Here is a 23,577-nt window from a genome sequence, read left to right on the forward strand (position 1 = left end):
CGTCGTCTTCCCTTTAATTCCCTGGTGAAAAGGTATTTACATCTTAATTGATGCAGTTACAGAGTCCTTGACTTAGTACAGTAGTCTTAAATAATATTTAATATTAAGAATTTAAACTTAATTTCTTCAAGACTGTCACTTCTGTTAGAAGAGTGACTTGTGTGTCCATGTCGTCATGTGGGACAATAATTCAATGGATGTGTTTACTTGCGAGGGTTTTTTCATTCAAGGGCAGCTTAGCCGAGACCAATGCTTGCTCATCCTTGTCTGTTAATATATCACATGATGCTAAAAATATGCACACTCGGTATATAAATATCTAACAAGGAAACTCTTTTGCAAATCTTATATTGTGGAGTAACATTTAAAGTGTTTTTAAGGTTACTTCTCAAAACATAAAAATTCTGTACGATAGTTTTTTCTCAAACTGATTTTGACTTCTGGAATAAGACGACTTAAATCCTGTAATATTACCATCGTGCTCTAAACATCAGTAGTCAAGACATAAAGCATAGTATTAATGGGATTAAATTATTTCACTCAATGGGTCAGTTCATTGTACTCAAAGTGTTAAGAGAATACCTGTAGTTAAGGTAGAGTCTCAATGTCATTGTGAGGCCATTTGAGCCTTTAGTCTTATGCAAAAGTTTAAGTCAACCCATCACCAGTCATGAGGAAGATCTGAGGTGTAAACCATTGACCACACTGACTGTGGTTCTCATAACCAAGAACTTTATTTCCAAGAAAAGGCGAGGTTTTTGTTTTGTTTATAGCCATGCTCAGTACTCCAGGAATTACCTTGTAGAAAAGATCGAAATAAAATTGCAGCTGGCATTAACAATATATATTGAAAATCCGTAAATTTCTAATTTCTCGTAATGATACAGTTTATTTAGTATTGCTTGTATATGGAAGTCCGTGTGTGCATGGACTGTTATATATATATATATATATATATATATATATATATATATATATATATATATATATATATATATATATATATATATATATATATATATATATATATATATATATATATATATAGGTTATAGATGATACCACAAACTAAAACAAGTAACTTAATTCACCATCAATATGCTACTTCATACAATAAACTTCCAATGAGTACAGCTGTTGCAATAATTCCATGGACATTTAACAATATCTGACATATCAACTTGTGGATTATCTGTACACTTGGTTTAGAGCAGGAAACGTTTTTTTATCATAAAGTAAATTAGAATAACTTTTGTGTATTACAAAAACAAAAGTGACAAAAATATGTCAAAGCCCCAGACCCAGTATCCACAGTAAATGGCCCTAAAGTGAATGCTGCCAAAATTGTCGAGAGAATTGTGTCCATAACTGTACATTTTTCAACAAAAGCAAAGTTAATGGAGAAATTGAATATAAAAATCTCTCGGTATCACTGACTTACTAACCCTACTTCCTTATCACATTCTCTTATACCCCAAAAATTCATTTAATTTCATCATTGTTGGTACAGTACACAGTTCTTTCCCTCTAGGATACACAAATTCCCAGATTATATCACTGTACACATAATATACATACCTAATATGGTTCAAAGGTACGACGTTTTAGAAGTCAATTTCCTTTACATCTTGATAGGAAAGTGACTTTCCTTAATATGGTACCTTTGGTTCATCACTCCTTATGAAGTACATAAACAACCAGCCAGTTTGTTTTACCTGTGTTGTAAACTGATGACATAACAATATATCTGTTGTGATTTTAGTGATGACCAGACTTTTCCAAGATTTGCCGTGACGCAAACACACAACACAGGTACTTGAAGGCTGGCCAGGTAGCACAACGGGAAGTATACGGACCCAAACATGTCCCAGGCCAAACGGCCCAATGCTCCAACTGATTGTTTACGACATCAGTTGTGATCGTTCGTCACTCCTTCTAATTTAGTTGCCAAGGCTCCCAAATGGGCGCCTGGTCGGTACATTGGTCCTCGTTGCTGATGACGGTTGTGATGGGGCGGAATCTGAAGCGGTGAAACCAAATGAAAGAGCGTCTCCGTCTATTGGTGAGGCAGCCGTTTCAGCAGGGATCGGGTCAATTACATCTGGTGATGAAATTTCGGATCCCGCAGGATACTCTTCCTCGTAGTAGTAGTAGTAGTCATCGGGAGGAAGTGTGGTAGTGGAGGTGGTCGTCGTTTGCTTCTTTCTGCGACGGATACCGCCACCTGGCCTGTAAGACACAGTGGATGATGATCGCATAAGAACTACCCAGTCAGCAGCTGGATGAGGACCAGTGTGCCAATATCCTGTATTCATAATAATGTTAATGTAAGCGGGAAAATTATCCTAGAATGCTTTCATTATAACAAGAATTACCCTGTAATCATAGGAAAGTTAAAATAAACGTGGGAATGTTGCCTTGAGTGTGGGATTTTAATCAGTAATTCTGGGAAATATCATGGTATCTCGTGTATGAAATAAGCGAACAGTTAGATGCGGCGATGTATTTTTTATAACTTTCTTAAATTTATGACTCATAAAAGACACCAGGATTGCGTAAAAAAAAATCTTCAACCACAAGACATAGGTATCAAGACGACTAATAAAATATCAAGAGAGAGTATGATAAGAGCACATTATTATCAAACTACTGTATATATCAACACCTTCAGTCATTCATTCCCACTCACTCAGTCACTAGGGTTGTATATCGGACCTCGGGGTGATACAGCACCCCTCTCTCACGTCCCTCTGAACTCAAATGACATTACGCTCACAGTCTGAACTTCCGTGATATTAGTGTTCTTCAATGATTTTTAGGCGATATCATAGCAATAATTTCTACAGAATATCGTCGGAAGCAGTGATATGCCTCAATAACCAGTACAATAAATTTATCACTTTTCATGTCCAGTGGTATTATAATTACCTTCCTCAACCTATTAAACATCTCCTTAGTTGCCTACACTGTTCACATGACTTGGTGGGTCTGATATTCCATCTGTCTTTAGCATTATTTGAACAAAAAAAATTTTAAGGACCAATTGCAAGAACGGTTATGGGGTGCACGGCGCCATTTACGATGACCTTCTTGCCCTGGTCTTTTTTCAGCAATATCGCCTTTAACACATGAAATTCTGCACTTTTCGAAGCTTTGGAGGAGTCTCGAAACAAGTTTCCTGGTGGGAATTATTAGCTAGAGCTGTACTCAAAATATATAAACTTCGAGATCTCTCCAGAGCTTCAAAAGGGTGGTATAACTGAAACAAGATCAGGGCAAGAAGGTCATCGTAAATAGCGTCGTACACCCCTCGACTGTTCTTGCATTTGGCCTAACACCGAGGGTATTCTAACTGGGCTTGACGGTTTGTTGTATTTCAGGGTGTAAATGGCTACTCTGGTGTCTATTAGAGAGATGTCTGGCATTATGGCTTCAGCTTCTTGTTCCTTCAGAGGAGTATCCTGTGGCAGGTCTTTAATGTGGAATTTTCATGTAATTTCCACGTATCTGTTCTGTCCTCTAATATAGTGTATTGCTTCCTTTTGTTATCTTGACCACCATTATGTATTCCTAAGATGCCAACATTTAATTCTCAAAAATCCACAAATTATTTTCTAGAATATATATATATATAATATATATATATATATATATATATATATATATATATATATATATATATATATATATATATATATATATATATATATATATATATATATATATATATATATATATATATATATATATATAATTGTCGAAATAGCCTTTAAGCCTTTAAAAAGGAGTGAAGTTTTTACGGAATAAGCATAACTTTTTGTTTTCATCCCTATAAGTGAATGAAAATTAATTTGTGTATGGTGTAATTTGCTGCTTCATTGCAGTCATTGTTTATTATCATTTATTATCATAAGATAGGAAAGTTATACCTAAATTGGATTAGGTTAGGTTAGGTTAAGTCACCTAAGGTTAGGTTTTGTATGAAACTATTAATTTATATTCTTATGACTTACTTGATCACATGTGTCCACTCAGAAGTTCCCCAAAAGATAAATGCATAGAAATTATCGCTAATTGGCAATTATATCTATTCATGAAGAAAATTTTTCAGTTATGACAGTGAAATCTTGAGGAAGAGGACACGTAACTTACCTGTGGCATTAGGATGAGAGGTCAGAGGTCAAGTTCCTTCGAGTTTGGTAAAAAAACAAAGGTGACAAGGTGTCAAACATTACAAGGCCACACTCACTCTTCGCCCTGAGAGTGCAGCTCAAAGACCAAGGTCACTCACCTTAACACCCCGGTATCAATGGTCACAAACAGGTTCACAAAGGGTAAAGGAAAACTTCCCTTATAATGGAAATAGTGCGAGGGGTCAAGGTCACTCACCCACGTCGTATAGGCTCTCTTCTGTCAGGCTTGCTAACAGGGGTGTCGATAGATGTTCGACTCGGTGTAAGAAACGTAGTAGCGGCGGCACTTCCTCTTCGGGTCGGTGGTTTCGATTCCGACTGGATACGGACCCGATCCCTGAACTTAGGGACGTCGTAGCCAGAGGCAATAGCAGCGGCGATGATGTCTCCTTTAATATTGCCCGGGTCTCTCGCTAGGTTAGCGAAATAATCGTCGAAGTACTCCTTGTAGTAATCAGCGCTGGGGAAGGCAAAATATGTTTTAGCCACAGTTAAGGAAAATTTATGTATTTCACTAAATCCTTCAGTCTATTCCATAAAATGGTTATAATATCGGTGCTATCATGGCATGGAATGACTAAATATTCAGTTATGGTTAAGGTGTGGTTGAATTATTCTTATTCAGCTTGAGGTTAAAAAAATATTATATTCGGTATAAACTTAGAAAATATAATGAGAACCGACCATAACAATATCAAAAGTTGTTCTCTTCCATTTACTTGTTTTTACAGCTAAGACTTATGATAACAACTGTTACGTTTTAGTTTTGCGCTGAAGTATTTACACTTATTGTTTCAACACCTTTTGTTACAATTGTTACACATACACTTGACCTAACCCTGTCCTCCACTGGCTGAAATTGTAAGTGTTTCACGGAGAGATGGGGCTTCTCTTGGTTTACACTGTTAAGGACAGTAGGAGTTGTGGACACAATGGTATACAAGACATTTTCGTTGCGGTTACTGATGACACCTGCGATGTTCCGAGAATACTTATTTCCCCAATCCGCTGTTGGAAGTGGAACAGCAACATTATTACCAGCTTCACCAGGTGACACCTGTTCATCCCGAGTTCTTTTGTGCTCGCTGCTCAGCTATAATTCACTGACGAGACGAGAGGGATGATGAACTTGATGTTGATGGTTGGCTGTTGTGCTGTAGAAGGAAGCTTGTTTCTGCAGGGGGGCGGGGAGAGCAGGGCTGACAACCTGACTGGTGGTAATAGCAGCTTGTGGCATTGGAGTTACCTCTGCGGTTGGAGATGTGATGAGGTATGAGGGCTGTTTGTCTTGTGTGAGAGGCGTAGTATCTGTTACTGCTGTTGATGGCTCCAGCATGGGATCCTCGTTAGTTAATTCGATGACAGGAACTTGCGATTCTGCTGTAGCTTATGCAGGGGTGTTGAAAACAGCCATGTGACCATCCTCTGTCTGAAGGTACTCAATAATCTCTGACGGTAGACTCGAAGATGTCAGCCCAACTATGGTCTCTGTGCTAAACATAAGGTGTGTGCTTTATACCAGTGATAGGCAGTGTTTTTCAAGTTTTCAACAAATCAAAGACCAATTGACCATTCCTTTGTTCTGTCATCCAGGCAACCAATATATGCCATTGACACGTTCTGATTTTGGTTAAAAGCAAAATCGTTGCTCAGTATTGGCTTCACACAACAATTACTTCGGTTAATAGACTTTTGTTTCTTTTGACTACAACACAGTATGACTTGAACAACTCTATTGCCTCTATAGTTATGTTGTCATATTTGTGGTGTATAGTGGCAATTACTTATAGTGTATAGTGGCACTTACTTTTAGTGTATAGTGGCAATTACTTATAGTGTATAGTGGCAATTACTTATAGTGTATAGTGGCAATTACTTATAGTGTATAGTGGCAATTACTTATAGTGTATAGTGGCAATTACTTATAGTGTATAGTGGCAATTACTTGTAGTGTATAGTGGCAATTACTTATAGTGTATAGTGGCAATTACTTATAGTGTATAGTGGCAATTACTTATTGTGTATAGTGGCAATTACTTATAGTGAATAGTGGCAATTACTAATAGTGTATAGTGGCAATTACTTATAGTGTATAGTGGCAATTACTTATAGTGTATAGTGGCAATTACTTATAGTGAATAGTGGCAATTACTTATTTTCCCTTTTCACCCCGCATACCGTAACAGCCGTGATTTAACGCCACCACTATCCGCCGAGGTCAGTCTTGAACAATAAAGAACGTGATTCTTCGTGTTCAGTGACTGTGAACAGTACGTGACACATGAACAGAATAGTGTCTGAGTGTAGAAACTTGTACACTTTTGTTTACTGTTGAACTGAACTGAACTGTAGCTTTAAATGATTGTATATTGTTTTGTTTTTCATTCTATGGCTGAAATTCTAAATAAACAAATTCTCTGTCACCATCATTCAACACAATGCCAGCGTCATCAAAAAAAGAATGTTCTCTTTCAGTTATGACCGGTTCTCGATCACCTTGTTGTTCAGGCACTGCGGTATGGTGTAACGGTGTAAATATCGCGGTGGTTGTAATGGTGTCATGTTTACAGAACTTTATCCGTCCGTCCCAAACTCGGTATGTGCATGAAACAACAACACCACAAAGACATAACAAAGCAACACAGTCCAGCGTTATAGCGCCTTTGTTCTTTACTGTGACATAGCGAGGGATTTTACGAGCCTTTAAAGCTAATATTGCTATCGATTAAGGCTTTGGTGGATCCTCTATACGATTTTGGTCTTGAAATATAAGATATACATTTAGCGCTCTTTACAGTGATTATGCGGACCTACAACAACCAGATCTTCAGGCTGTAAGAGGTAAACTTCATGATTCACAACGCCAGAAGTTCTGAACATAGTCTTGGAAGCTTTGCCAATAACAATTTACTTCTACCGAAGAAAGAAGTTCCTTTCGTGTAGATGTGTGTCACAGAGTTGATCTGTTCCACCTGGTCACCCTCATGTTAGGGTCTGACTGAGTGTTGTGTGTTAGTTCACATAAGCCGGAACGACAACCACAACTGATCTTAATCATCTTGATTTTATCATTCCATTTGTAATCTTCTTTATTGTACAATTATTATCTAATTTACCTGCCTAATGGCGCCCAAACTTCCCTCTCCCTGTATATATATATATATATATATATATATATATATATATATATATATATATATATATATATATATATATATATATATATATATATATATGGGGGTGAAAATATAATAATAATAATAATAATAATAATAATAATAATAATAATAATAATAACAATCATAACAATAATAATAATAATAATAATAATAATAATAACAACAATAATAATAATAATAATAATAATAATAATAATAATAAATATAATAATAATAATAATAATAATAATAATAATAATAATAATAATAATAAAAATTATAAATTATAATAAAAAATAAATTAATAATAATATACAGTAGAAGCATAAATATATACCAAAAAAAAGATCAAGGGTGAGAAACGATACATGTATGTTGTGTTGTGTTGTCAAAGAGAAACAATTGAGACCCTGCAATTGTGTGTAAATGAGACAGAAAGTCAGATCAGCAACCTGGGACTTGGTCAAATTTTTTTGTGATGCCATATGGCAGCAGGGTCTACCATTAGACAATATAATATGTTTCCAACATCTTCTCAGGTGGTAATACTTCCCTATTTGATAGCTGCCTACTACCTACTACCATTAGATTATCTTTTGATATTACCATCGGACTATCTATTGATATTATCACTGGGCTACCTCTTGATATTAATCAGTCTTACAGGTATCAACGTTTGTGGATACCTATACTGTAACTAATTTCCTTTGGTATTCGTTTTGACAAGCTGTGGAAGAAATCGAACCCAGTGCTTGTCATGTACGCAAATAGAACACGAGATACACCGTTGATTAAGTCATGGTTTATAAATGCTTCAGTTATCTGGGTTCCTGAGCACTGTTCGGTAGGTATTCGTGACTTACTGCGAGTCTATGATGTTCTCTAAGAATCATTCTGACTAGTCATGTGGAAACTGAGACGCTCTTGTTTATAGAGAGACAGCGACGTAATGTCATGTACAAGAGTTGGTGGACTGTATGAATGAGTAACACGAAATCTGATGCCGTGTGTTTGTTATGCTAAGAGAAGTGAACTACAGATTTCGAGGATAAACTTGAAATTTTTCCTGTTTTTAGTAATTGCATATTATAGTATATTTTATTTTTAATTATTTACTAAAAATAACGTAGGTTCCAAATTCAAATCCTTGAGAATCTCAATCAAAAGAGAATAGGTTTCAAAACTAAACGTCGGTGAACCCTTAAAATAATATAGGTTCTAAAACTAAGCCTTGGGATCCCGGTCGAAAAACAGTATACGAAGAGGGGCGCTGGTGGTAAAGCGGTACCGTTCTTGAATCGCAAGCAAAATGTCATGGGTTCCATTCCGGGGGGCCGGCGGAAGTTGTTTGGACACTTCCTAGTCCCCTTGGTCCCTGTTCACCTAGCAGCAAAGTAGTTACCTGCTGTAAATCGAAAGTTGCGAATTCGTATTCAGGGACAAGTTGTTGGAGCTTCCAATAACTTACTTAGACATAAACCATTGACTCTTCAGGCTTCTACGCCCTTAACTCATGAGACATAAGGCAAGCATGAACTAAGCATGCTTCCCTGTTGGGCGCTGTAAACGCTTCTGCGCTTCACCTTACACAAGGGTGTAGGGGGGTGCCCAATAAAAATTTAAAAAAAGTATACGAAGACCTTACGCTGCAGTAAGTTAACGTGATGATGGAAACTAACCACTCAGGTACATCCTTAGGCGATTCACAGGTGGTGGTTTTCGTGTTGAAGACTTGACCAAAAGCACAGCCGTTCCTGCGGGGGGTTTGGCCGTTGATGCACACGTAGAAATACTGACAATCATGGGGGTCAGCGAAGCGAGGGTGACTCACTGCTACCTCATGGCTCACCTTAGGACAGGTGAAGTTGTTTTTATCTGCGGAGGCGGTAATACAATATAATACAGTACACTGCTTAATAGCCAATTGGAATACAGCTGAATAATTTAATAATTTACAAAACTGATATATTAACAGCACAGTGTAGTAAAATATAGTAAACAAGAGTGCTTATAAAAGAATGTCATTTACAACAAGACTAAACAAGGCGATATAATTCAGTTTAATTAAATTAAACACAGTGTTGTCTATCTGAGGAAAATAACACAAAACAAAATATAGAGTCATTTAGATTTTAGAAGACATAAAATTTTCCCATGTGTAGCCAGAAAGCAGTAAGTTATTTAGGTAAATGGAGACTGATGCTTGTGGTCTTGTTAAGTCACGAGGTGTTTATGTGAATATTCTGGAATAAATGAAAAACTTTTAAACTTACTGCTTAATGGTGATGGGATGTGATGTACACACACACACACACACACACACACACACACACACAATTAAACTGAGACAATTCCTATTAGTCCCTATCATCCTGAAATATTAACCTATATCTTACCTATGGATGGTATATCAACTCATTTTGATGTTATTCCTAAAGTTTCATTAAAAGTAAATAACTTAGATACTGTTCCAGATATGTCGATAGTAAAAACATCAAATCAAAATATTGCCAAATTCCGAAAGATGTCGCAGATGAAGACAAACCAAAACATTCCTTGAAAATATAGACAGGTAATTTATCTTTCAGTGGTTGGTGAATTATTTTTGTTTTTATTCTGATAAATTGGACTTACTCTGCTTTTCACAACATCAACTGGACGTAATTTACGTTATATAACATCAACTGGACTTAATAAATCTACGTCTTACAACGTCAACTGGACTTATCTGCGTCCCACAACGTCACCTGGACTTAATATTTGTCAGCTAACATAAATTGGACTTAATCTACTTCTCACATCATCAACTGGACTTAATCTACGTCTCACATTATCAACTGGACTTAATTATTCTACGTCTCACAACGTCAAATGGCCTTATCTGCGTCCCACAACGTCACCTGGACTTAATATTTGTCACAAAACATCAACTGGACTTAATCTAATTCTCACACCATCAGTTGGACTTAATCAATACACAACAGCAACTGATCTTACTTTGCATCACATGATCACACTCTCAACTTCAAAGACTTTGGACTTACTCCTAACTTCATCAACAACTATAGTTATCTACTTGACATTTTTTCTATCTTTCTAGCTATCTATCTATCTATCTATCTAACACCATCAACAACTGGACTTACTCTGAACATTGCAATCGGTCCTGTCAGATTGGTCGGGCCAGTCACAGATGCCATTCGCCAGAGAGAAGGCGAGGCCCACCGGACAAGAAATGAGAGTACCTTCCCCATTCACACAGCGGTACGCGTCCTGGCAGTTCACGGCGTCTTTCGGAGCAAAGTTACCATTCTGTCGATCGCAGAACTCCGTCGGCTGAGGTATTTCTGTGAATCAGGAAGGCAGGGTGAGGTGAGGAGTGAGAGTAGAGGGTGATTACGAGGTGTTGTGAAGGAGAACGGGAGAGATGTGACAGGGAGAGTAGACGGGTGATATAAGTGGTGGTCAACTCGTAGGGTAGTGGTGGTGGTGGTGGAAATAGGCCGATGAATTAGTGGAAAAGTGATGGTGTTGTTAGGGTGTGGTGGTGGCGGGTGGCGAGGGAGTAAGAGCTAATCGTGATGGAGGATGATGAGGGTGATGATGATTTTGCCGCTTACAGCGGCTAATTTATTGTGCACCCCACACTCATCCTGTGAGCGGTAGCGCAAAAGGATTACAGAGTAGAGTTTACAACGGGTCATGATAATTAACCCCCGTTGTCAGGATATTATGGCACTGAATATTACACAGTATTTCAATTACATTATTTGTTTAGTTCTATACATAAAGGGTGATGTGTGGTGGAGGGTGGTGAGAGAGAGAGAGAGAGAGAGAGAGAGAGAGAGAGAGAGAGAGAGAGAGAGAGAGAGAGAGAGAGAGAGAGAGAGAGCGTTTAGTTTGCTGTTATTTCCCCTATGAGTCCTGTTATGTATTTCTCTATAACAGATCATTACCACCTCTTCATTCTTTACACTATCATTGCATTAAGTGAACCTTTCGAAATTTCCCTCATTTCTGGCGCTCTCAGCAAGGAGCGTCACTTAATAACCATCATTAACTCTTATGATGATTGGTTGTGGTTGCTGAGGATGCCAAACAGTGTGGAGCTTAGTCGACAAGTTAAGTCTCATTACACTGTTTGTTAATCACTTCTACTCTATACCAAGTGTTCTCTTCTTCCAACGGTATATTGTTTGGATTTTTTTCACTTTTTCTCCTCTCTATGTATGTATGCATGTATGTATGTACAGAATGTATGTATGTTCTTCAGCAGGTATGAGAGAACCCCCCCCCCCCACCCCCCCCTGGCTCTCCGGGGTGGTTGGGTTTTTTGTACAGATGTCAAGTAGTCAAGGCGAAACAGGTCAGATGTCACGGCTGAGCGATACCGTTGTTTGTGACCTCCTGTGTGACCCATCTGTGACCCCTGAGTTTGAGCCTCCTGTGTGATCCATTTTTAACTCTCAAGTGACCGATGTGCGTGTGACCTATGTTTGTGATCTATGTTTATGACCGCTGTATGTGACCCTTGTGTGTGACCCATGTTTGCGAGCCGTGTGTGTGACCCGCCTGAGACCTAGTGTGACCCTGGCACTCATTATTTACCAAGTAAGTGAAGGTGGTATAATTATATTGCATGTATGAGGATGTTTCTTTGTCATGTTGGAGGGAGTTTATTTATTTGTCTGTCTGGCTGTAAGTAGCAGTTAATGGGTGACTAACTTTACAATTGGAAAAATAAATGCAGTCAAGTGCAGAGTCGCCGAGATTTAGTATTCAGTGTGCTACATCCGTCAGTCGTTTGGGTATTCTGGCTTTCTGTTAAATTTTCTACGTCAATAGTTTATATTGTAGGTTAAATGGGCATGGTAACGCTTTTATATGTACCATAAACTAAAATAAAGAATACAATATGTGTAATAATATTTACAATTATCATTAGTTCAGTCGAAATTTTCATTGATTTTATTATCTGATCTATTGTAGGAAACCACTGAGAATAAATTACATAATGTATTATATAAATATTGAATGATAATAATAACAATTAAATTATAATAATTAGCACAAAATAATGAATAATAATAATAATAATAATAATAATAATAATAATGATAATAATAATAATAATAATAATAATAATAATAATAATAATAATAATAATAATAATAATAATAATAATGATGATAATAATAATAATAATAATAATAATAATAATAATAATAAAGGAGACATCAGCACTCACGCAGGTCGGGTCGCTCGGCACAGTCCACCATGCTCAGGAGGTCACACTTCTCCACAGTGGGGTTTATGTCGTTGAAGGCCATCCCGTCAGGACACAGTTTCTCCGTGAGCACATTATCAATACACTCGTAATACTTGTCGCACTGAAGAGAATCGGCGAAGAATCCGTTGGGTGATGGACAGTCTGTGGCGAATTCCTGCGCGTTGGCTGGAAAAATAATAGTTATTGTAAGGTTGGGAGGTCTGGAAGATGGCGATAATTGGGACACAATAATGATATCGTAAATAATAATAAACTATCAACTAATATGCAAATAAATCACTCTAAGTGCGCGTGATCCATGTACTGTATATGTTGATAACAACATAGTAAAAAAGAAAACACGAAGTTCCCAAGTGCTTGTGTCTCACCCCTGAAGATGTGAATTTCACAAAAGCGCTTGGGAACTTCGTGTCTTCTTTATATATATATATATATATATATATATATATATATATATATATATATATATATATATATATATATATATATATATATATATATATATATATATATATATATATATATATATATATATATTGAAACAGTTATAACTTCAGAGCAAGTTTTTATTCTAATTTTTACAGTACGGATTAGAGAAAACTCTGAGTCTGGTCATAATAAAATCATTCAAGCTTTGTTCTGGATTTGCCACACACCACAGCACTACTGCCGTTATCTTAGAAACATTGGATAATTGAAATGTAAACAAATAATTCAGAAACATAATTGTATTCAAAGGGAAGCTGAAATCCATCACTTGTTTGTTATATACTGTGTTTGGAGTCGTTGTAGTGGCGCTATATAAGTACCACTTTACTCCTGGTTGTCTGTTTTACCTTAGTATGTGAGTTGCTATAATTGTTAAATCATTCAAGTAATAACTGATAATGTCATTGGGTTAACGGGGTGCGGTAACCACGGGGACGTATCTCACCTACAAATAATTATATAACGCAATCCCATAATCTCTCTGTCACCACACACTTACAGGCGGTGACCACACTCTGAACTGACCTACATATCTTTGTTAATTCTGTCTTGATTGACTGAAGACCACAAAAAAATAACACACATTACCATATCATTACAATGGATCACCTTAGTCATCTCTAGGGTAATTCAGACTGTGCTAATAACATCCCTATAATTAAGACGTTTTCCTGGTATATGGTAAAGCTTCACCATAACTTTCACTGCAACCAAAACTTTCTTAAGAGGAAAATATCACTTTTACCCCACCACCCAGACTTTCACTGGTAAGACATATGTTACCCGAGGGAGTTGCTGGTGATCGTAGACTTACAAGTTTACCAGAATGTCGACTTGTTGTTCGACCTTGTCTTGAGAGGTTATATATTTTCTTCTTCCTCACCGAAAGGTCATAGTCATAAGCACCGGCTACTGGTGTGTGTTTATGGATGTGTGAAGGCGATTGAGTACAAGTTTCTTATGACTGAACAAAACCATATATGAGGAAGTTGATAAGTGCAAATATCTTGGTTGCTACTAGCTAATATAATGATAATACAAATAATAATAATAATGATAATAATACTGATGATAATAATAGTAATAATAACATTCTTAATTTTACTCAATATTTTCATTTCCTCTATTATTTCAATTAACCTTATCATCAAAAAAGACCTGAACTTTAATGCACCCAACGTTTCCCTCCCCACGGGCCTACTGAAGACCTAAAACTCCGGAATATCAACCTAATTCTTAACTATGTGTTGCCCCCTTTCATAAACGTGTTCTCTTCCTTCATCTCTTTATTAACTCTAGTACTAATTTTCCCTTTTCTTATCTTTGTCGCTTCTTAACCTTTATTTTGTACTTATACGTAAATCTAAGTTGCTATACATAAGGTATTTATTTATTAAAACCTTACTCTCTCTATCTCTATCTCTCTCTCTCTCTCTCTCTCTCTCTCTCAACCTTAAAGATTAATGAAAATGGACAGGAAATTCCTTCTCGCCTACGTTAATATTACTTATGTTTATGATGAAACATTATGAGGTGTGTGTGTGTGTGTGTGTGTGCGCAAATGTATCTGTAAGTATCTCTGTGTGCGTATGTGTTTGTGAGAGTGTGTGTGCATGTATACCTGTCTGTCTGTGTGTATGTGACTGTATGTATGTTTGTCAGTGTATGTGTGTGCGTCTTAATCCCTCTGTGGCCACCCTACACCCTCCCCTCTTCCTCCACCGAACAGTAATGTCACGCCGTCAAGGACTCGAGGTAGATAATTACGTTATATGTCCTTGAGAGAACCAGACCTCTCTAACCTCTTCCCTATTCTTCCGATGACCTATCCTCCCATAATCCTTTATCAGCGTTCTCTTTTCTCCTCTCATCTTTACTCCTCACCTTTTAATCTGTATCTTTTCACATCCCTACCCTATTCTTCCTTTTATCTCTCCCTTCCATTATTACCTTTCCATTACCCCTTCCTCCTCTCCTACTTCTTCATCCTTATCTTTTCCCCTCTTGTTAGAAAAGGTACACATGAAGTTAAATAAATATATAATAGCTTTAAAATCAACACACTGAAAGACATTTAAAGAATTAAAGAACAATATTAGAAGCTTATGACAAATTCGAAACCCTGAACTGACCCTCTACAGCTATGACAAATATGGCGAGACTAGACCTTACATGTTTGAGGGCGCAAAGGTAATTGTTGTTTTTATATAAGTAACATGTAATCAAAGCAACAAATTAATTTCTTTTTTTACTAAATTATCCATACCAAGAATATAGACAGATGACGATTGGGCACATTTTGTTAGAGACTAAAATAATACTTAAAGGAATGTTAAATAATTATTGACGGATTGAATTATTATTATTAGTATTATTATTATTATTATTTCTATAAGTGAAATTTGCCGTTTCAGAGGCCCGGTGAACGGTGCCTGATAACCCTGGCAGTTCAAGCTCCTTAAATAATTAAATCGACAAGGAAAAATTACTGATTGTTTAGCAACAGGAAATATAAAATACTAAATACACTATATTTCGTGTCTAGATAATGATAAGGTAGGTAGAGGAAGTGTTCACATTGTGTAGGCCGCCACGGTGAACACTTTCTCTCTTATGAATATTAATGTACTGGGTGTTGTACTCCATGTTGATGGTTACCAGTTTTACAATACTTATTTGTTAGATTACTGTGATTACTTTTGTGACACCAAGACTGGTGATCTCTTCCATTTTAAAGAAGTTGATGGATAAAAGCTAACACAGGCGGGGAACAGCTGGTGAACGAGGTGTACTGTGTGATGGACAGTGATAGTCTCTCTTACTGTATTCTGGACCTTAAATCTATGAAATAACAATTACAAAGTACATACATGTTATAATATGTAAAATGTATTCTTAAGATATAGTAGACATAACCATACGTTAAGTTGACGAAGATCGGGAACTGACGCCGTCCTTGATGACTGATTTGTCACCTGTCACCTGTCAGGTGACTGTATCTTGGATTATTCAAGTATGCTGACGGTAAACGTGTACAAAGTATATTAAGCTAGATTCATGAGTTATCAACCTAACTACACCAGTCCGCCACCTTTTACGAAGGTCATCGCGTCTCTCTGGAGCTTCTGCGTCATGCGCACCACCAACACCGACCACTTGTAAGACACAGCCTCCATCAGTAACTCTAATGCACACCCCAGCCTAAGTAACATAGATGAGGTCAAGAGCTGGTACACGAAACTTTTGAAATATGTCCGACTGTCGTAATTTATTAAATTCTGTATTACGCAATAAAACACGAGAAGAGAGAGTGATGTTGAAGTTAGCAGCTCACGCAGTGCTGGTGTAGGTCACTACGGCAGCTCATGGCTCGCCACCACACACACTACTGCCGCCTCCTAACTGTTCTTTACATTATCCCTGTGACTCCCTCGGAAATATAATCTGTTGTAATAAGGTTAAACACATACAAGTTAATTATCATTTACTGCTCCAGGCCAACAACAAATATATTTTTCTCCGTCACTGACTGGGTGACGGAGACACTGATACAGTTGTTGGCACAGCTTGATTAGGTAAGTTTAGTTGAATTTATTTAAGTTCAATCAAAGGTGAGAGTAAGTGGTTTTAGTAGGTTACAGTTCCCAATTACAAAAATAAATTTCTTCCGTTAATGAGTGAGTGAGTGAGAGAGTGAGTGAGTGAACGGGGAGTGAATGGGTGAGAAACTGAATCATTGAGTGATTGTCACACGGAAACTGCCACACCTTAATTTTTCTCACCAGGAAATGATGGAACCTCAGCAGTGATAATGTTACATAACTTGCCAGAACATTTATATTATGACCTTTGTGCTCTAGTTACAGTATGTGTACAGGAGTTTTTCCCTATCAACTTAAGAGTTGCAAAATTCACAACAATATTCAGGAAAAGTTCACCGCCTGATCTTCATAATGTTACACCAATATACACCCTTCTACATATCAGCCAGCTTATAGGAAAAAATCTCAATGTTATACGGAACAAATACTTTGAAGATTATAGTTTTCCTTCTGACTCATGTACAACAGTTTATAAATCTCACTCAAAAGAAACATCTTTTCTCCAGCTCTATAGATGCTTTTAGTAGACACTTCCTCTCACGACATTCTAATTGGGGAAAATACTTATTTGGCACCAAGAGAGGACTATTAGAATTATTTCGAATATGCTTCAGTATTTGTATTTAGTAGCTTATGTGAATCAGTAAACCAGCCATGCTCATTCAGCAGTGTGGCATTACGGCGTACCTCAGGGATTAATTTTAGGTCCTATATTGTTTCCATATATATATATATATATATATATATATATATATATATATATATATATATATATATATATATATATATATATATATATAAATGATATTTTTAGATTGGATCCTTCACTCCCCTAACTTATACATGTGAATGACACCAATGTTTCTACCTCAGGTGTTGTGTAGGTGCAGAGGGTCACGCTCTACCAGCTAGTGTTCCAAATACATGTCTATCTTTTTGGAAATCAATATGAAAACGCATCTCAATACAATTTTAACTATATTTTTTAGATATCTAATCATTTATACTTTATTTTCTATTTACTATTTCTTACATATTTAATTATATGGCTTTGTTACATAATCACATTGGAATGTACTGTGTCCCAATATTCTACCCGACGTCTGTAGCTTATTCTCTCTTCTGATAAAGATTCCATGGACTTATTCAGTACGTATTGCCTGTGGTCTGACTTTTCTGTGTTAGCTAAGCCTTCGAGGATGATGGTTTGACCGTTTGATGATAATCTAGGTCTATAGAGAAGAGGTCTTTCCACGTGCAGGTGGGTGGAGCTTCTCTTTCCACATTGTGACGTCATGCGCAGGCTGGGTCGCATTTTGGGTCTGATGCTGGCAGACCTCTTCTCCCGTGCACAGGTGGGTGGAGCTTTAAGTCCATAATGCGGCGTCATGCGGGACTTAAGTCGCATTTCTGGCCAGGTATGGGTAGACCTCTTCTAACGATAGACTCTCTCTCTCTCTCCAACATCACGAACACCACCCTAACGGAATGGTTACATGAGGTGTAACGGGACATAGTCGCTTGACAGGTCTCTTCTTATCACAGTTCCTGGGTGTCCTCGGTCTCGCCCTCAGGCATGTTCTCGCGCTGGCGGCTCTGTTCTACACCACGGTTCTCGCCCTTGTTACTGTCCTCGTGATGCGTCAATGTCTTCAAGTTGTACCATTGTCCCCGTTTTGCATCACTATCCTCACGTTACATCACTATCCTCACGTTACATTACTATCCTCACGTTACATCACTATCCTCACGTTACATTACTATCCTCACTTTGCTTATCAGTATCCTCAGGGCCCAGTTATACATAACATAAGAACATAAGAACATAAGAAAGTGGGATACTGCAGGAGGCCGACTGGCCCATACAGGGCAGATCCCTTTCACACCCATCCCAGCACTTCCATGTGCCTATCCAACTTCGTCTTGAAGCTCCCAGCGTCCCCGATCCTACTATAGCACTCGGTAGCCTATTCCACATATCCACAACTCGATTACCAAACCAGTGCTTGCCTATATCCTTTCTGAATCGGAATTTATCTAATTTAAAGCCATTTGTTCTAGTTATTTCGTTATTACTGAGCTTCAGAACATCTTCCATTTTACCCTTGTTAATCCCACTTACCCACTTGTACACCTCTATCATATCTCCCCTAACTCTACGCTCTCTAATGAATGTAAGCCTAAGCTTTTCAGTCTTTCTTCATATGGAAGGTTTCTAATATTATGGATCATTTTTGTCATTCTTCTTTGTACTCTCTCCAAAGAATCTATGTCCATTCTATAATAAGGACACCAGAACTGAACCGCATAATCCATGTGTGGTCTCACTAATGCTAGGTAAAGTTTCAAGATAACGTCAGCAGTTCTGTTACTCACAGACCTAGATATGAACCCAAGAATCCTGTTTGCCTTGTTGCGAACGCTAATACATTGTTTTCTAGGTTTCAAGTCGTTGCTAACAAATACACCTAGATCTTTTTCACAAACTGAGTTTTCTATTTCCGTGTTACCTAGTTTATACTTAACGTTTGTATTCGTCTTCCCTATCTGTAGTACCTTGCATTTATCAGTATTAAAATTCATTTGCCAGTCTACTGACCACTCATGTAAGGTATCTAGATCTCTTTGAAGGTGTTCAAAGTCACTGTCTGAATTTATCACTCTCCCCATTTTGGTATCATCTGCAAATTTACTAATCCTACTAGTTATGCCTAAATCAAGATCATTAATGAATATAACAAACAGCAGAGGGCCTAATACAGATCCCTGGGGAACTCCGCTTTTGACCGCACCTCAGTCTGACTTTAATCCATTTATGCTGACTCTTTGACTCTTTGTTTCCTACCAGTTAACCATGACCTAATCCATTTTAATAATGATCCACCTATTCCATGTGCTTCTACCTTCCTTATCAATCTCTCATGAGGGACTCTATCGAATGCTTTACTGAAATCTAAATAAATTATATCATATGACTTATCATTATCTACCGCTTCATATACTTCTGAGAAAAAGCTAAGCAAATTTGTGAGACAAGAACGTCCCTGGGTGAACCCGTGCTGAGAAGAACGAATTAAGTTGAATGTTTCAAGGTGGCTTCTGATTTTCGTAACAATAATTGACTCTATAACAACTTGCCTATGATTGACGTGAGACTAATGGGACGGTAATTTGATGCTATTGATTTATCACCCTTTTGAAAATCGGAACTACATTTGCAAGTTCCAAGCTTCTGGCACTAGGCGATTCTAATGACTTATTAATAAAACTGCTAATGGATTACTCAACTCATCTCTACATTCTTTTTAATGAAACAGCATATACCTGTCTGGACCAGGCGATTTATGAGACTTCAGTTTGTTAATTACTTTAAGCACATAGATTTACTAGTAATATTGATAATCATCAACATATTTTCTATGCATAAGATTATATACCTTATGAACTTCTGGAAACTGTATAGGTTTTTTCATTTGTGAATCTGAATAAAATAAACTATTTAACATTACTACACATTTCTAACTCATCATCAGTCATTTCTCTGTAAATGGTTTTAAGGGGACCTATTATTATCTCTAACCTTTGATTTATAGTTTGATAAAAAGCTTTGGGGTTATTTTTCGATTCATTTGCTGCAACATTTCTCATTTCTCTTTGCTTTCTAATTTCTGTTTTACCTGTCTTGTTAGAGTTCTGATAGTAACCAAGTGGTGATTTTCGCCTTTCTTAACTTTTCTACTCTCCTTTCTTTTCCCTAGAATAAAGTCTATTATTCATCCATTTTGGTTGGTTCCTTTGCTCGATCTGGGCCTTTTCTTTTTGAGGGATGTGTTTTATTTGGGCATTATTGATTATGCATAATAAATTGATGCATAAGTGCTGCTAGAATTAGAATTCGGGTTATCCCGTCCCTAGGATATTGATTTCGGTGTGGGGGGGATTAATCTTTTGACCATAGGTCATCCTTGGAGTCTCTCCTTATGCTACCGTATTAGCCTTCCTAAAATCCGGGATCAGGCCGGGTACCACTTCTTCCTGCCTTCATATTATATTTAAAATATGTGGCTTTATGATCACTGTTCCTAGTTAGTCTCCAAATCCCAACATCTTTTACCTAGGTTTCATTGTGCAGAAAATAAATCGAGGGATATTATTTCCTCTAATTTGACGAGTTTATGATTGATATAAAAACTATCCTGTACTACTTCTAGAAAATCTTCAGATTCATTATCGCTAAGTTGATTTTCCAATCTGTGCCTGAAAAGTTGAAATCGCCGAGAATACGTACATTGTTTCTATCAGATGCCTTCTTCCTTCCACTCCCGCATAATTTATATCGTTCCTACTCCAAGAATGGGTGGTCTATATATAACACCAATGACTACGGATCTTTTCCTCACCAATCTCTACCCAAATACTTTCTGTCGCTATTTGTTTTAATGTTTTGATTTGTGCAGCTTTTTAATGACACCCTGATATACACTGCTACACCGCCACCTCTCCTTCTACTCTGTCAAATTTAAATGAGTTATATCCACACCTGATTTGAATACTGAAATTCTGTAAAAATACTTGCTGTTTGGAATTTATCCATGTTTCCGTTATTTGCAATTATATCTATGTTCTCTTTACTAACAATGGCCCTGAGCTGGTCCATTTTGTTACACAAGCTTCTACTATTAGTATAATAAACACTCAATATATTTCTTCCGTTTCTATCTGTTTTATATTTATTACTTTGATGTTTGTTATTATGACTAACTATATTTTCAGCATTATCTACTTCTGTTTCACTACTTCCCAGGAACTGCTTGTTTTTTGACTCCCATTTTCCCCGACCCCTCTCTACTGGCGAAACCCCCCCTTCGGAGTGACAATTTCACGCTCCAGGGATGCAGACAACGTCTTTACCCCCTCACGAGACAAGTGTACTCCGTCGCGACAGTACAGGTAGTCGTTGCCATAAAATCGTTGCCAGTCATCAATGAATGCCCAACCATTGTTTGCACAATGTTTTGCCAGTCGGCAATTAATAGCAATTGCCCTGGACAGCCATTCACGACCAACCCCTCTTCTAGGCAAGACACCACATACTATCGGGTCACACCACATACTATCGGGAGACACCACATACTATCTGGTAAATGGTTCTAATTAATGTACAGTACGAGCACTATACTTGACGAAGGGACTCATTCTACTGCGGGTCTTCTCTATTTATACATCTGCGTCGGGAAGATGGACGTTAATGATGTACTGAGCGGGAAGACACGGGTGAAAGTCGTAACGTGTCAGTATTGTAAGCGTATGACTATAATATGCTGAAGATGTCTGAGGCGAGGTTTGTGCTACGGGGAATTTATAAAAGAGAATGGTTGATAGTTAAATAAGAAATGTTGATGACATGATAGAGAGTGGTGTATGTTGCGATTTGAATTGAAAGGAGACGCCGGATTGATGGATTGGATTTCATTTGGGTAGTGACCATGGGAGCAGAGGAAGGAAAGAGAAAGTGAAGAGATGGGTCGTCTGTTGTGAAAGGTCGGGTATGGAGGAAGTCATTTCTATCACCAAGGTCGACAATTTTAGCAGAGTTGTTGAAAAAATGATGTTACTGTATCTATCTCAAGGGTTAAGAAGTCAATGATAATATGATTACCTATAGTAGGAGTAGATACAGTGTAGTTGTTGATATAATAGATAATAATAAGTTAGAGGGGGGGGGACAAGCTTATTTTTCACCTGACATCATGTATCTCGACCAGTGAGAATAACTATGACAAAAGACGCGTATCCAGCAGTTAGGTGATGCGGTAAAAACAAACCAGATGCAGCGGTGACCTCAGATAAGTCCCTCAGAGAGAGCAGTAAGGTTCTATATATAATACTCTCACCCTTTACAGCTGACTTTTCGGTACCAAAGAACAACGACATAAGAAAAAACAAGATAAATAGGAACAAACAACAGTTAGATGATAAAGTAAGCAGGGAAAAAAAAATAAAGTGGTATTTAGTCAATGTCAAGGATAATCTGAGAGGTGGCGTAAGGTCATCAGTAAGGGAGAAGGGGAGGCAAGTGGGTGATTATATGCCCTCTCTTTGCCTATGGTGGTGCTACTCTGTGTGGCCTCGTGTAACCAAGACCTGCTACTATCCCCGCACTACTGCTATCCTTCATTCCATTGTACTACCCATTACTATCATTGTACTTCCCCTACTATCCATGTACTACCCCCTACTATCCATGTACTACTCCCTACTATCCTCGTACTATCATCTACTATCATTGTACTAACCCCTACTATCTTTGTACTACCCCCTACTATCTTTTACTCACCCCTACTATCCTTGTGGTACCCCTACTAACCTTGTACTTCCTCTACTATCCTTGTACTGTCCTTTACCATCCTTTTACTTTCCCTACTATCCATGTACTACCCCCTACAATCCTTGTACTACCGTCTACTGTCCTTGTATTACCTTCTACTATCCTCGCACTACCCCCCACTATCCTTGTACTACCCCTACTATCGTTTTACTATCCCCTACTATCCTTGTATTTCCCTTACTATCCTTGTACTTCCCTTACTATCCTTGTACTTCCCTTACTATCCTTGTACTTCCCCCTACTATCCTTGTGCTACCACCTATTATCTTTTGCCACCCCAACTATCCTTGTACTACCCCTACTATCTTTGTACTATCCCCTACTATCCCCAACTACCCTTGCACTATCCTCTACTATCATTGTACTAGCCCCTACTTGTACTTCCCTTAATATCCTTGTACTATCCCTTATCATCCTTGTACTTCCTCTACTATCCTTGTACTATCCTTTACTATCC

The 23,577-nt window shown here is 37.5% G+C and overlaps 1 protein-coding gene across 1 annotated transcript; it reads right to left on the reverse strand.

Moving 5' to 3' along the window:
- Window positions 1-829: 829 nt before the first annotated feature.
- LOC121867012 lies at window positions 830-12,811 on the reverse strand. Its single transcript, XM_042366763.1, has 6 exons — window positions 12,600-12,811; window positions 10,498-10,698; window positions 9,031-9,226; window positions 4,390-4,653; window positions 1,929-2,229; window positions 830-1,867 (listed from the first exon to the last, which is right to left on the reverse strand). The coding sequence occupies exons 1-5, from the start codon at window positions 12,679-12,681 to the stop codon at window positions 1,941-1,943; spliced, it is 1,032 nt and encodes a 343-aa protein (XP_042222697.1). The 5' UTR covers window positions 12,682-12,811; the 3' UTR covers window positions 830-1,867; window positions 1,929-1,940.
- Between the last annotated feature and the right edge of the window lie 10,766 nt (window positions 12,812-23,577).

Source organism: Homarus americanus, unplaced genomic scaffold, assembly GCF_018991925.1.
Source record: "Homarus americanus isolate GMGI-L3 unplaced genomic scaffold, GMGI_Hamer_2.0 scaffold37960, whole genome shotgun sequence".
Classification (NCBI taxonomy): Eukaryota; Metazoa; Arthropoda; class Malacostraca; order Decapoda; family Nephropidae; genus Homarus; species Homarus americanus.